The 14,407-nt window shown below is 39.2% G+C and overlaps 1 protein-coding gene across 2 annotated transcripts; it reads left to right on the forward strand.

Annotated features, from left to right (window-relative positions):
- The first annotated feature begins 1,013 nt into the window (after nt 1–1,013).
- Nucleotides 1,014–11,386, forward strand: cep78 (centrosomal protein 78). Of its 2 annotated transcripts, none has more exons than XM_061038657.1 (17): nt 1,014–1,144; nt 1,928–2,196; nt 2,365–2,540; nt 2,796–2,868; nt 2,959–3,062; nt 3,207–3,375; nt 3,466–3,579; nt 3,920–3,984; nt 4,098–4,200; nt 5,597–5,699; nt 5,880–5,922; nt 6,091–6,228; nt 6,384–6,461; nt 6,918–7,099; nt 8,367–8,529; nt 9,623–10,511; nt 10,568–11,386. In XM_061038657.1, the coding sequence occupies exons 2-16, from the start codon at nt 1,935–1,937 to the stop codon at nt 10,229–10,231; spliced, it is 2,382 nt and encodes a 793-aa protein (XP_060894640.1). In that variant the 5' UTR covers nt 1,014–1,144; nt 1,928–1,934; the 3' UTR covers nt 10,232–10,511; nt 10,568–11,386. The 2 variants fall into 2 exon arrangements, with proteins under 2 accessions (XP_060894640.1, XP_060894639.1); XM_061038656.1 differs by having other exon boundaries at nt 3,201–3,375; nt 10,568–10,995.
- Nucleotides 11,387–14,407: the final 3,021 nt, after the last annotated feature.

The following is a 14,407-nucleotide window of genomic DNA, read 5'->3' on the forward strand; positions in this document are numbered from 1 at the left end:
TTTGATTTTTATTTTTATTTTTAATAATTTTATCCCTTTTTCCTGTTTTCTTGAGCTGCTGTAATACAAAAATTTGCCCCATGGGGGATCAATAAAGTTTATCTTTATCTTTATCTTCTATACTTGATGTGATGCACACATTTTTTTTCTATAGCATTTTTTTTAATTTGGGAATCCTTTATGGTTCGCTACTATATTGTCGAAATGTTTAAAACCACTAAATTGTATATTGCATCCCATACTTTATGATGCAGAACTGTTTTAATAGTATATTACCCTAATGTTTATGTGCTGCTGTGCCTGTCAAATACTGATAATTTCTCAAATGTACTCCCTTGCAGATAGAGGTAGGCCTAAACATTAAGTATTAATCCTTCATTATTATTATTTTGTCAGGTGTATGCTGTTCACTTAACTTGCAGAATCCAACAACTGCCTCTTTTGGTCTTTTATTGGGCGTTTTTCTTTTCTGTTTTAACTTATTTTCTTCTTCTAGTTTGTTTTTTGCTGTTGTTTTGTTTTTTCTTTCTCTATTAATCTGTTATAACTTTTGTCTTTATGCTGCTGTTGCGACCACATTTTCCCTCCAGGAATCAATAAAGGCATATCCTATCTGTTGTGTGTTGTAGTTTGTGTGTGTGTGGTTGGTTGTGTGGACGTTTTCTGCTGCAAACGTCACCTGCGCACCTGGGCATAGTTGGTAATTACAGCCACAGGTAGGTAGAAAGGGGAGACACAGGTGAATGGGGATAGGGAATTAGGGGAAGCCACACGGCGGACATTCCCTTTTTTACCCACCATGAGTTGGAAATTACTTAAAATTCCCTCCAGTGGCACTTTTTGTTGTTAGATTGCCACTACACTATCAACAAATACCTTCATTGCGGGGTTTCATTCACTTTATTCGGGATTGTCACGTAACCTTCAGTTTCCCTCCACGTCGATAGGGGGCAGCAGGGTTTCCGAACGGAGTCATACGGACATCAGTGAGGGAGAGAAGGAGGCGGGGCATTTCTAGCACAACAGCGCCACTTTTGAGCGGTCGTAAAGATAACAATAACACACCGGCGAAGTTGTTAGACAGTCGACAACGAACTCTAAAACAACACTGTAACGACGATAGAGCCGTCGGTACATGTATAAGGTAAATTAGATTTGCTTTGTTTTTCAAACATTGTGTTATTAGTCAATAAAGATAAGCTTTAAAAACAACTGGAGTCACCGCTATCCTTCAGTAGCAACGGTTGCTAGGAGCTTAGCTTGCCAACGCCTCTGCCGGTGACAGGATAAGCGGTGCACGGAATAACTTAATTTCTGATTATTTAAACCAACATACCGTGATAATCCCTTACGGTACCGTACTGTCAAAGGTTAGGTGTTACACGTAAATGTGTGTCCCGGTAGATCTAGGAACACGGACTTGACTTAAAGCACCAGATGAGGTGTCAGCTCTGCATACTAAAAGACTCACTACCTATCATCAGACAGACCTATACAATGTACATCATCGTTTTCCCCCATTATAGTCAACCTCACCTATATGGGCTCAACATTTTTGATAACGGACATTAAAGTATTTACCATTACGACCAAAAAATAGTCAAATGTCGCAGAATCTGCAAGGACATTTGCCCCAAAAATGACTAAAGTTGGCCTACTTGTGCATTAAGAACAGTGAAGGAAGTAGAAAATCTTAAGTAATACAAAAAGCAGATGGTGCATGTCAAGAATCATGTATAGAAAACAGTAAATTACAAATTGATATGCAGGCAGAAATCCAGTATTCTTTACTGAGACAGCTGTTTTTAGGAACAAAAATCTTTATACCAGAAAAGTAGGTAAGATCTCCTACCCCAAAATAAGTTTGAACTATTTTGACTAAAAAATTGTTTTCTTAATGACTTTTTTAATCTGTGTGTGTTTGAAGGTCAAAGATGGTTCAAGACAGTGCTCAAATTCGTCGGCAGGGTCCCCAGGACTTTATGGCATACTATGAATTTGCCTGTGCCAGACAGGAATCTGTCCCACTTCCAGCAGTAAAGATAAACCTTGAGAAAGGGGTTCTGGACTTTAATGGAGACAGGGTCAAACTCACAGACTGGCCACCCATTCTCAACTCTATCTGCATCAACAAGCACCTGCACCACATTGCAATAAGTAGCACATACCAAGCAAGTCTGGGTTCTGGGGAAGCAGGTAAGGTTGAAAACAAACCTTTAATATCGAGTAACAGTTTAAAAAAAAAAAAAAAAAAATTCTAACATATAACCTCTGATCTAGAAACAAGTACAGGAACTTTAATCTCAATTTGAATAAATGCCAAATCTTGCCTCTTACCATTGATCACATCACTGCCTATTTTAGATAGAAGCTATTTAAAGTCTAACTTCAAGAAGAAGATCCCAGCCATTCGCTCTAAGGACATGACATTTAAGTTGTGCAAGGCCCTGAGAGATTGTCTGGGTATCTCTCCTAACCTCAAGACTCTGCATCTTAATGGACTTCCACTGAGAGAGAGGGACCTCATCACCTTAACAAAGGTATACAAAATAAGAATATTATTATTTTATTTTGATATTACTTGAAGCAATTTCAAACCTGTGAGTGTTGATAAATAGCCCTGTGTATGTACCACGGTAGTTACTGTAATTTTAGTGTAGTAAACATACGTACATTGGATGTACAAAATGTAAATCACAAGTTAATATTGATTCAGACAGCTGCTCTGTGAAAGAGTTAACTTGGTTAAACAATAAACAGTTAAAAAAAAAAAAAACGTATGTATTCTGATCCAGGGTTTGGCAAAAAGTGTTTCCCTGGAAATCTTGTCCTTGGCTAACTGTCCAATCACTGATGAAGGCTTAGAAGGTATGTATATTCACAGTTTGATTTCCTCTTTGGACACAAGATTGAAGAGTGTCATCATGTCTTTGCAAATCTTTTTTTTGTATGTTTCAGTCATTTGCCAAAGCGTTAAGTATTCCACAAGCATCAGGACGGTAGATTTCACAGGATGCAATCTCACCTGGAGAGGGGCAGAGCATATGGCAAACATCATCAAGGTGTGTATATTAAGACTGTTATTTTAAGAGTTACAGACGCATCATTAAGCCCAGATCTCATTAAAAACTTATCTTTACATGGAAAATTCTGGTACTTGTGTAAAATGCTTTATATAAAATAAGAACTATATTTCTTAGCATCAGGGAATGCAGAGGCATGGTACTGCATGGGCAGAGTCTCTGAGGTACAGACAGCCACAGTTTGAGGGAATGAGAGGTCTCCGGCGAGTCACCTTAAACTGTAACACTTTGATTGGGGACCGAGGCGCTGCTGCTCTGGCAAAAGAACTAGCCGAGGACCTCTGGGTAAAAGGTGAGTTGGTGTATTCGCTTGAAGGAATTACAATGAGAAGTAGAAGTTCAACTCAGGGTTTCTGTAACTATTTTGTTTCTTTTTGAACAGCTGTGGACCTACAGAGGTGTGGTCTGTCCAATGAGGGAGCTCGTCGTTTGCTGGAATCCTTGAAAACAAATTCTTCTCTTTGTGTTGTGGATATTCGAAGTAACCCTTTAGTGGGTAAGAAGTAACTCAGCCAAAGTCATCATATTTTAAAGATGCTTCTCACAATGCAAGGAAGTACTGCCTTTTAGGCAAAGTATCTAAAAGGCACTTTGTATTGTGGTTTTGATTTTTAAAAATGCAGTCTTTAGGGGCGGCTGGAGCATTGTTAGAATGTTATTTAGCTGTGTCCCTAATGAATGTTATTTCTAGGCAAGTCTTCATGCGATTACTTTTGTAATACTCTGTATTTACTTCGGTAATGTTATTGTTCAGAAACATCTCTGAAAACAAAAGATACCGTACAAAAATCTCTGCAAAACTTTTATTTTAATAATTATTTATTTTTGTTTAACAGACAAAGTCCTCATTAAAACTGTAATCGAGAAAGTGCTGATGAATGCTGATGGACAGTCACAAGAGGTGAGTGTCTGCAACTTATGTGATCAAATACAGTAAAACTCACTGAAATTAAAAGTTAATGCATGATTTACATGCATGCTTCATATTTGTTACAAATCCATACTCTCCTGTAGTACTGCTGGATCAAGCCTGCAACCACAGAGCCACAGAGAGTGTCTTGTCCAAGGAGGCGTTCACTGCCAATTACGGTCAGAAGAAAAGCTACAGTACGGATTGGTATGTGTATAGATTTGATATATTTTTCTTCACACAGTCTTACATTAAACATGAGTACCTGTCTATATGTTTAACAGTTCAACTCAGTCTCCCTGTGCAGACAAAACATACTATATTTTAGTATAAGGGCACAGTTGAAATACAGATTCCAAACCTTTTATCCTTTGCATCCCTTTGAATCTATATGAGATAGTGTCCTTCCTATGATCTCATACTCATACTGTCTCTTTTTGACTTCTCACCGTTTGGCTTTTAAGTCATCCTGAGAACTGGTAAGAACTGAATTCATTTAAATCTTTCTCATCTTTTGTAAGTTGTTATGGAAATATTTCAGTGAGAATATGAATAAAGACCCAAGACCCAATCATCGTTGTGAGGCTTTATTCTTGCAAGAAGTTGCAAGAAGGAGTGACTGCACAGAATGTATCATGGTGATCAGTCTGCAGACAAACTCAAGTGAGAGAGACACTGAAGACTCCTTTTATACATGTCAAGCAGGAAGGAACAATATTGACAAGCTCTGTTGTAGGAGATAAGCAGTTTAACACAATCAACCTAAACAGAAGAAGAGCAGATGTCCATGCAATAACATCCTTGTAGAGATTAAAGGTCATGCAGAAACAAGATGTTTATAGGCCAGTTAATAATAATATAATAAAACAGCATTCCTTGAAATGTCAAACAGTTCACAACATAATTATTATTATTTTTTTTTAAAGATTTATTTTTGGGCTTTTTGTGCCTTTAATGTAGAGATATAACAGTGGATAGAGTTGGAAATCAGGGAGAGAGAGAGTGGGGAATGACATGCAGGAAAGGAGCCACAGGCTGGATTTGAACCTGGGCCGCCCGCTTGTCCTCCATACATGGGGCGCACTCACTAACCATTGCGCCACCAGCGCCCCACAACAGAATTATTTTAACACATAAACAAAATACATTTTTCCCATTAATAAGTCCAGCCAGCTCTGATGACTGGTGCTGAAGGAAACCTACGAATGATCTTTAAGTGCTTGATATAGTTTGAAAGTTTCTACTTTAGAACGTAAACAACAATGTTAACAACAGTTGTAGCCATTTTTTTCCCTTTCTTTTTTATTTGACAAGAGCCTTTCTTTAGACATGAAACACCTCGTGGATACACAGTTCCTCAATGTCTTATTACCTGTAATTCATGCATTTAATATCTTACAGTACACCTATTTGTGTCCTATATGGCTATTATTAGCAATATCACAGAAACTGAATTATTCACTCACCAACTTTGAGGGCCTTTGCCGTCATGACGGTGTGTCGCTGTTCAAATCCGTTGTAAACGTTCCCAGACAGCCCATGCTTTGTCTTAGAGGTCTCTACGTGTGAATGAATCTTTTACATGGTTTTCTTCCTGCTGCAGCCCCTCGTAAAGGAACGTCTGCTGGAGGACGCAGTTCAGGCGTTACTCAGACACGCTCTCGCTATGTGCCATGGCGTGCTGCTGCACGAGCTGAGCGCCAGAGGTGAGGAGATGTTTTAGTTCATAAAAGACACAGTTTCCCATCTCTTATTGGAAGAAATTCTATTATTTTAGAAGATTCAACAATAACATCAGATAAAAATATCAATGTGTATTTGACTGTTGGGTTGGATATTTTGGTGATTGGCTTGTGGCGTTATTGTTTCGGATCTCTTTGTTACAGAGGTATGCCTCCTGGAGTTAGTGTGATGGATCAAAGCTTTCAGGTGAGTTTTCTTCAGTCTGTGCATCAAGTATGGATTGGAATAGTTTACCAGAAACGTTCTGCAGTAGTGAAGGGATCAATGCCGTGTCAAGAACAGTCACATTTGCAAATAAGGATTTCATTTCAAAGGCTAATGTCATCTTCTTTTTCTGAAAACAACAAAAAAAAGGGTGCAGCTACAGTGAAGGTTACTATGGAGTCAAATTCAGAGGAAGAAGACGAAGAAGAAGAAGAAGTGGTCGAGCAGAAAACATCTTCTCCTGGTCTCCGAGACAGACTTACTGGGCGGGAGTTTACACGTGTGCAGGTCAGTTACATCTGTCTTATTTCTCAAACGGGAACCCTTTAAGTTTTTGCAAACAGGAACAAGAAAAGGTTTTGGACTTACTCAGCTTAGATTTACTGAATATGAATATGCTTTGTAATTGTATTTGTGTATGTGCTGTTGTGCATGCCCTGCAGATGGAGCTAAAAGAGTGTCGTCTGAGGCTGGCAGAGGAGCGCAGGGCCAGGCTAAAAGCTGAGTCAAGGCTCATGGAGGTCAGGATCATCTCAAAGATACTTATAAACCTTTATTTTTTTTTCACATCATGTTTCCCTTCTGGGAATTTCCTTTGTACCGCTCATCAGTTAGTATTTTCCTGAATAAGCCGAGGAGCTCACTCAGGCTGTAAAGTTGAACTGTGGATTCCTGAGCTTTAGAGGTTAAGAAGGCCAAACTAAATGCTTTTTGCACTGAAGGCTGTTAATTCCAGACTTACATTATAAACCTATAGGGTCCTTCCAACATGTTTAAGTGTGTTTTGGATTATTATGGTGGTTATGACTCAAAAAGTATTTATTTAAGTGAAGCCTGAAGTAAGAAGAAAACTAATTTGATTGTAAAACATGTAACTGTCTCAGATTGTCTCAAGTCTTGAAACACTTTGATATATGTTTGAGAGACTGGTTTCAAACTGCTCTTTAACTCGTTCTTTTCTTTTATTACATTTTCAGTTTGAGTTGGAGAATGCCCGTCTTCGTGACAACAACCAGTCCCTGTCAGAGGCACTTGGAGCCACCGGCTCTGCATTAGTACCATCTGCTTTCGGTGCTCTCGAGGATGAGGCCATTCTTGAGAGCATTGAGACCTCATTTACTAAGTTCCATGCTTTCCTGGATCTCCTCAAGGATGCTGGGTGAGTATTATTTTTTTTAAATCTATGTAGCACATTTCAACAACAAGGCAATTGTTTAAACTGGACAGGACAACATTTGTCTTGTCACTTTGCTTGTTGCCAGTTGAGGTCTGGTGCTAGGCGGTGTAAAGCGAGTATTTACCGTAGAACTTTCGTTTTCATTATACAAGTCTGGTCATTCAAATGATTTCATTCATGTATTTGGGTTAAATTGCCCCCCCCCTCCTTTTTAACACACCCTGTGCCAGAAATAGAGTTTCATTCAAACAGAATCCCCCATAGAAAGTCATTTAGTGTTTTTACTTATATTTCTACATCATAAAATCTGGTTCTGTGTGGAAAGACACATCAAGATGTGTTGTTGAATCATACTTGCCAGTGTAAAAACATGAAGTATACTAAGATTATTTTGGTCTGTATGCATTAGGATGAGATGCAGTTGTCCGGTAAATGCTGGGTTGTTTTTGTAAATGGACTTGTTCCCGTAGATGTGTGTTTGATTTCAGTTTCGGTCTGAGATGCCCTTTAACAACAGAAGAGTATTTGTTTGGTTCTGTTGGCTTCCAGCTTTTGGAAACCTGATAATGAGCCCATATAAAACAAACGGTTATTTTAGTTTCACTGTGACAGGTCAGCTGTGATTTATTTTAACCTCTAAATTTGTCATGAGCTCCTCATCCTCCCTTTCGTTTTGAGTTGTCTTTGATTGTTTACCTTAAGGTGGAGTCACTCTAGGTGTGGACCCAACTCCCTCCAGTATCAACTGTGCACATCTCCACTTGATTCCAGTTTGTGTCCTGGCATTCACCCTACTGTCGGTTCTACTTTTGTGGCTATTAGAGTTTATTCAGGACTAAGTCTGACTTGTTCATTCCTCCTGCTAACAACTACTTTATTCTTTTACACAGTGGACACAATAAAACCAGTCTCCTTGAATTCTCTATCTTTACTCTAAAGCACTCTCTTTACCCTTATAAAAGTGTCCTGACTACTGTTTGAAAACATGATACCTTCCCATTATAACCTTCCCATGCTTTAACCATGCATCCAACCAAAATATATCTTCAAGTAATTAATCCTAATGAAAGGAGCAAATTGGTAGCATTGTATTTCCATATCTCTCGCTGAAAAAAAGGCAACCTGTGTATATGAGAGGTAACATTCACCAGTTCAATGTCTCTCACTATGTTGGTGTACATCTTAGTAGAGTCAGAACGGAAATTTGGACCTTTAATTTTGATGGATTTTATCTCTCTTTTTTTTGCAGCCTTGGTCAGCTTGCTTCAGTGGCTGGAATTGACAAATCCGATTTCCATCCTCCGGGCAGACCTCAACTCTCTTCTACATTAGGACCTCATTTAGGTGTTGCAGAATCTCTTGGTAGAGAGGAGTATCTGGAGGTCCGAGCAAAGACTGATGCTTTGACTTTGGTAAGGGACAGCAGCTAAATGTAGGGGAAACATTCAAGTGTAGTGTGATCGCAGTTTACCTACACAAGTGTTTCAGTTAAAGAAGTATGAGACAATGAATCCTTATGAAATATTGCATTTTGTTATAAGGACACATTTTTACCACCAACCTTCACCAACGCTCCTGTGCACTCACACTCCTGTTTGACGTTTGAGCAAAAATACTCTAGAAACACATCAAGGAGAAATTAAGAGCTGAACAGGGGCGTCGGATAGCCTAGCGGTTATGTTGCGCACTAGAGGGGGAAAAAAACTATTTATGTAAAAATCGAGATTCTTATTGTCTGAGATTTTAAATAGAGTCATAACTTCCAAAAATGTTCTAATCAGTTACTCCCTGCTAAGTGCTAAGGCTAGCTCTTTAATTCATTAGAAAGCCAAATGGAGCCGCAAGAAATTCAACCAGTTTCACAGGTGATTGGAGTAAATCCTGATGTATGTACTTCTGAAAATAGACTTTGAATAATATTGACCCCAAGGATCGAAATCGAATTGTGAGACACCCAAAGATTCCCAGCCCTATCGTGTACAGAGGAAATAGTCCTCGTTGCGATGGACATGGATTTAAATCCGACTTCTGCCCTTTGCTGCAAGTCATCCCCCACTCTCTCTTCCCCTCACATTTCCTGTCTCTCCTCAGCTGTCCTATCAAATAAAGGCCCAAAACATGACTTTAAAAAAGGAAAGAAATTAAGATTAAGAAATGAATAGCAGTTCTATGGCAATGAAATGTATTACTAAATCTTGTTCTTAGATGTTTATCAGCACTTGTCTGCTGCTCTGCATATCTCACAGACACTTGCTGGTGAAACCGGAAGGGAGGGGTGCGGGAAGTGTGAAGGCAGGAGGGGAGGGGGAGCTGAGGGAGGAAGGAGTGTTGTCCAAAGAGAAAAATAGTTTTGGTCTGAAAATCTGCCTAGTATGCCTCTCTTAGTGTCTTTCTGTCTTTATTTGTAGCACTTAATTTATATGCTGTATTCTTTAAAGCACTCGTTCTGTAACAGTTTGTTTGGTTAAACATTTTTCTCATCAAACCTTGAATTTCTCTCTTTAGGAAGGCTGCGTCCTGCCTGCTCAGAGTGGTAAACCGGCTGACACCACCACTCCCAGATCTCCAGCCTCAGTCAGGGAGTTCTTGTGTGAAGACAGGCTGCTAGATGTAACCTTCAATCAGGCTTGTGGACCGGCAGGTGACACTGGTGTTGGTAAAGAGGAGGAACCGGATAAATGTTTAAAGCCCGCTACCCAGCATGACTCAGGCTCTGAGCATAGTTTCCGAAGCCAGAAATCCTTTGACAAGGTTTCGATTGGTAAAACTTTCCAGACTCAAACAGACCAACCCAGGAGCATCAGCAACTCTCACAAAAGCAACAGCTCCAATGGATACAGCTTCCACAAGAGCTATGCTAACAGTCATGCTTCTCATAGCAATGGGTCTCATGGCAGATTGTCTGGAAGATCGAGTGTTAGTGACATTATAAGTGACAAGGCAGAGTCTGTGGGATCAGTGGGGTCAAGGAACAGGGGACAGGGGAGGCTAGTGACGGTAGGTCAGTCAGAGTCAGAGGGGTCCCATCGGAGAGCTTACCCAGGGATGGAGACTCTGGAGCAGATCAGATCTCTGATCAGTCTGGGAGGGCAGTCGGACAATGATTCCTTCTGACCAGAGACATTTTTAATACCCTTTTCAGTGCCATCTCCTGGAAGTGCTTTCTGTTCCTGTGAATTGTTGGCCATTTAAAGAATGTCAATGATTTATGTTCTATAGAGGTTTATATTGAAAAGCATGAGAACTCAGTTAAACATCTTGTTGCTTTATAGTCAAACAGGTGAAGTTGAAGGTGCTGTACAATTTTAGTTACTGATTTAACCTTTTTTGCGAAGCATTTATTTATTTGAGTGCGAGGTCAGTCGTGTTTCTAATCTTAACCCACCTATATGAAGTTTAATTTCAAATACACAAATGAAGTTCACCTAATATGATTCTGTTACATGTGAGAACACATCGCAACTCAGAGAAAGATCAAATCCCAAAGCCATTCCAAGGGGGCGTTTTTTAAACTACTTGTTACTACTTTTTAAAGCACTTTTCTACTCAATTATTTGACTTTAAATCACTTTGATCAATATTTGATTTATCTTTAAAAAAAAAATTGATGATTCTGAAATGCATATTTTATTGTTCTTATTAGGAAATTCTGATTTGCTCTAAACTGAATGTTTTTTTGTTGTTTTTTTTCTAGATATGCTAGCAGTATAAGTGTTTTTGAGCATCTAAGCTTCATTGTTTAAAAATCTGTCAACTGCTACTTCACCTGTTTATGCAAATTTCACATGCAAGAGAAAATACTGATGTAAATATTCACTAATAAAATCAAAGTGTTACAACACAGACACAATTGAAGGCTGCCCACTGACATATTTATATATGTTGTAGTTGTATTGACTGTCAGTGCTCTATGTGCTGTGAGAACTTATTATAAGTCATGTAGACTACTGGGCAAGGCATCACCCCGGCCCTTTATGGAGCATGTGAGTTCCCTCAGAAGGACCAGAATCTGTTTACTACGGTTAGGTGTTTACTGCTGTATCCTGAGAAATGCAGAAATGTGACCAAAGCACGACTTTGTGGGTGAGGGAAGAACATAGTGTTCTATTGGTGTGTGTTTTCCATTAAAAGTGAGCACAAAACACCAGTTAAAGCCAAAAGTTCAGCTCTCTACAAAGATGAATGGAATGCATAAAATGATATTCCTCTGTGGTATTTTAACTTCAGAGAGCGGATTGGGTCATATACATTTTTTTTTCTTTTATAAATGTTTGCAGCATTAAGAGAGTTTTTGTTTAAAATGTTACTGGTTGTTGCATTTTTAAATGACTTTTACTATGTGTAGTAGTGTCTATAAACAATAGAAAATGCTGTTTGAGGTCATGTTTAATTCTGGAAAAATATGATTTCTTTGAAAGCAGGGACAGTTTCTCTCCAACCATTGTACATGTATGTCTTGATGGATGTCAGCCTGGGTTGGACTTTTGACAGGGTGTGACAGCCCTCTGTAGGGTAGAACAAGATATCTATTCAGCAATATATGAATATCAATTTTTAAATGAGAAAGACATGGCGCTCTAAAGAGATTTCCTGGCAATTTGACTCAGAGCGTTACTACTTCATGACTCAGAGCGTTACTACATCATGAATCAGCGTTACTACTTCATGACTCAGAGCGTTACTACTTCATGAATCAGAGCGTTACTACTTCATGGCTCAGCGTTACTACTTCATGACTCAGCGTTACTACATCATGACTCAGCGTTACTACATCATGAATCAGCGTTACTACTTCATGACTCAGCGTTACTACATCATGAATCAGCGTTACTACTTCATGACTCAGCGTTACTACATCATGAATCAGCGTTACTACTTCATGACTCAGAGCGTTACTACTTCATGGCTCAGCGTTACTACATCATGAATCAGCGTTACTACTTCATGACTCAGCGTTACTACATCATGAATCAGCGTTACTACTTCATGACTTAGCGTTACTACTTCATGACTCAGCGTTACTACTTCATGACTCAGAGCGTTACTACATCATGAATCAGCGTTACTACTTCATGACTCAGAGCGTTACTACATCATGAATCAGCGTTACTACTTCATGACTCAGAGCGTTACTACATCATGAATCAGCGTTACTACTTCATGACTCAGAGCGTTACTACTTCATGAATCAGCGTTACTACTTCATGAATCAGAGCGTTACTACTTCATGACTCAGCGTTACTACTTCATGACTCAGTGTTACTACATCATGAATCAGCGTTACTACATCATGACTCAGCGTGTTACTACTTCATGAATCAGAGCGTTACTACATGAATCAGAGCGTTACTACATCATGAATCAGAACGTTACTACTTCATGAATCAGCGTTACTACATCATGACTCAGCGTTACTACTTCATGAATCAGAACTACTACATCATGACTCAGCGTTACTACTTCATGACTCAGAGCGTTACTACTTCATGAATCAGAGTTACTACTTCATGACTCAGAGCGTTACTACTTCATGAATCAGAACTACTACATCATGACTCAGCGTTACTACTTCATGACTCAGAGAGTTACTACTTCATGACTCAGAGTGTTACTACTTCATGACTCAGAGTTACTACTTCATGACTCAGAGTGTTACTACTTCATGACTCAGAGTTACTACTTCATGAATCAGAACGTTACTACTTCACGAATCAGTGTTACTACTTCATGAATCAGAACGTTACTTTTTCACGAATCAGAGCGTTACTACTTCATGACTCAGCGTGTTACTACATGACTCAGAGCGTTACTACTATCAAAGCTGACAGAATTAAAGACGGAGAGCGCAGGATAGATTTTCTGCACTCAGGGATATTGCTCCTGCAGTTTGATTGTTTTTGGCATGACCTCTAGTTTCTGATGGCTAAAGTTGGCCCATGTTCAGACTAGGTAACAATGTCTTATTAAGTTACAAACTTAGGTTAGACTTAACTAATACATTATGCATTCATTGATATATGCTCAACTAAGTTGGGTTCCTTTTGCAAAACAGTTTTAATCTTACCCATGTATGGACTCAGACTGTGAGTCAGTTTCAATTAAAGATATAATTAACATACATGCTTGAATACAGTTACATGAATAAACTAAGCATTTTTTCCCTGATGGTTTATTTTGGGACTTTTTGTGCCTTTATTTGAGAGAAAGGACAGTGGATAGACTCTGAAATCGGGTAGAGAGAGAGTAGGGAGCGAAATATCAGATTTGAACCCGGGCTGCCCGCTTAGAGGACTAAAGCCTCTATACATGGAGCGTGTACGCTAACCACTATGCTACCGGCTGCCAGAATAGGGATACTTTAACTGTTCTGTTAGGTGGGCAAAATTATGTATGATACATAATGTATGACCATTCATAGTAAAACTCAAGTGAATTTCAAAGGTACATTAAACTTCATGTCCACATTGAGGTTTCAGGTGTTTTATCATGTCTCTATTCTACTTGTGTTACTTTCAAACACATTCAAACACATCTTTACCAAAATAAAAGTTCTAATAGAAACAAGGGAAGATCTCTTAACTCAGAGTGAACTTAATAAATAAATCCACCTATTACAACATCTGTTATGACAGGTTAAGAAAAATCTGAGAAATGCTGAGGCAGCTGAAGACATTCATTGCTGGCTCGCAAACCGAGGGTGTGGCTTATTTGTGTTTTCCTAGTATGCAATTTGTGGAGCAGGTTGTTAAGCAAGTATTGAGATGCAGCTGCTTGACCTCTGTGCGAGGGATGAATGAGTTTGTCACTTCTTGAGGTCAGTAAATTGAAGGGTGTTTCTGTTTTGATTTGTTTTTATGAGTTAGTTGACCCTTTAACCTTAAATGTTGACATTACATAAAGAAACCTGTCTTCAGTGTTGCGGGCTCCATGTACAGAGGCTTTAGACCTCGTTGCAGCTGCCGTGGGTTCGAATCCGACCTTGGCCCTTTGCTGCATGTCATCCCCTACTCTCTCCTCCCAACATTTCTTGTCTCTCTTCAGCTGTCCTATCCAAAACAGTCAAAAAGGCTCCAAAAAATTACTTAAAAAAAAAAAATCTGAATTCCAAAGATAGGTTCAGGGGGTCGCCAGTAGCGTAGTTGTAAGTGCGCACTCCCCATGTACTGAGGATTTAGTCCTCCAAGTGGGTGGCCCGGGTTCAAATCCGACCTGGGCCACCTTTCCTGCATGTCATACCCCACAATCTCTCCCTGATTTCTGACTCTATCCACAGTCCTATCTCTACCATAA

The sequence above is a fragment of the Labrus mixtus genome, chromosome 5, assembly GCF_963584025.1.
Source record: "Labrus mixtus chromosome 5, fLabMix1.1, whole genome shotgun sequence".
NCBI classification, from domain to species: Eukaryota; Metazoa; Chordata; class Actinopteri; order Labriformes; family Labridae; genus Labrus; species Labrus mixtus.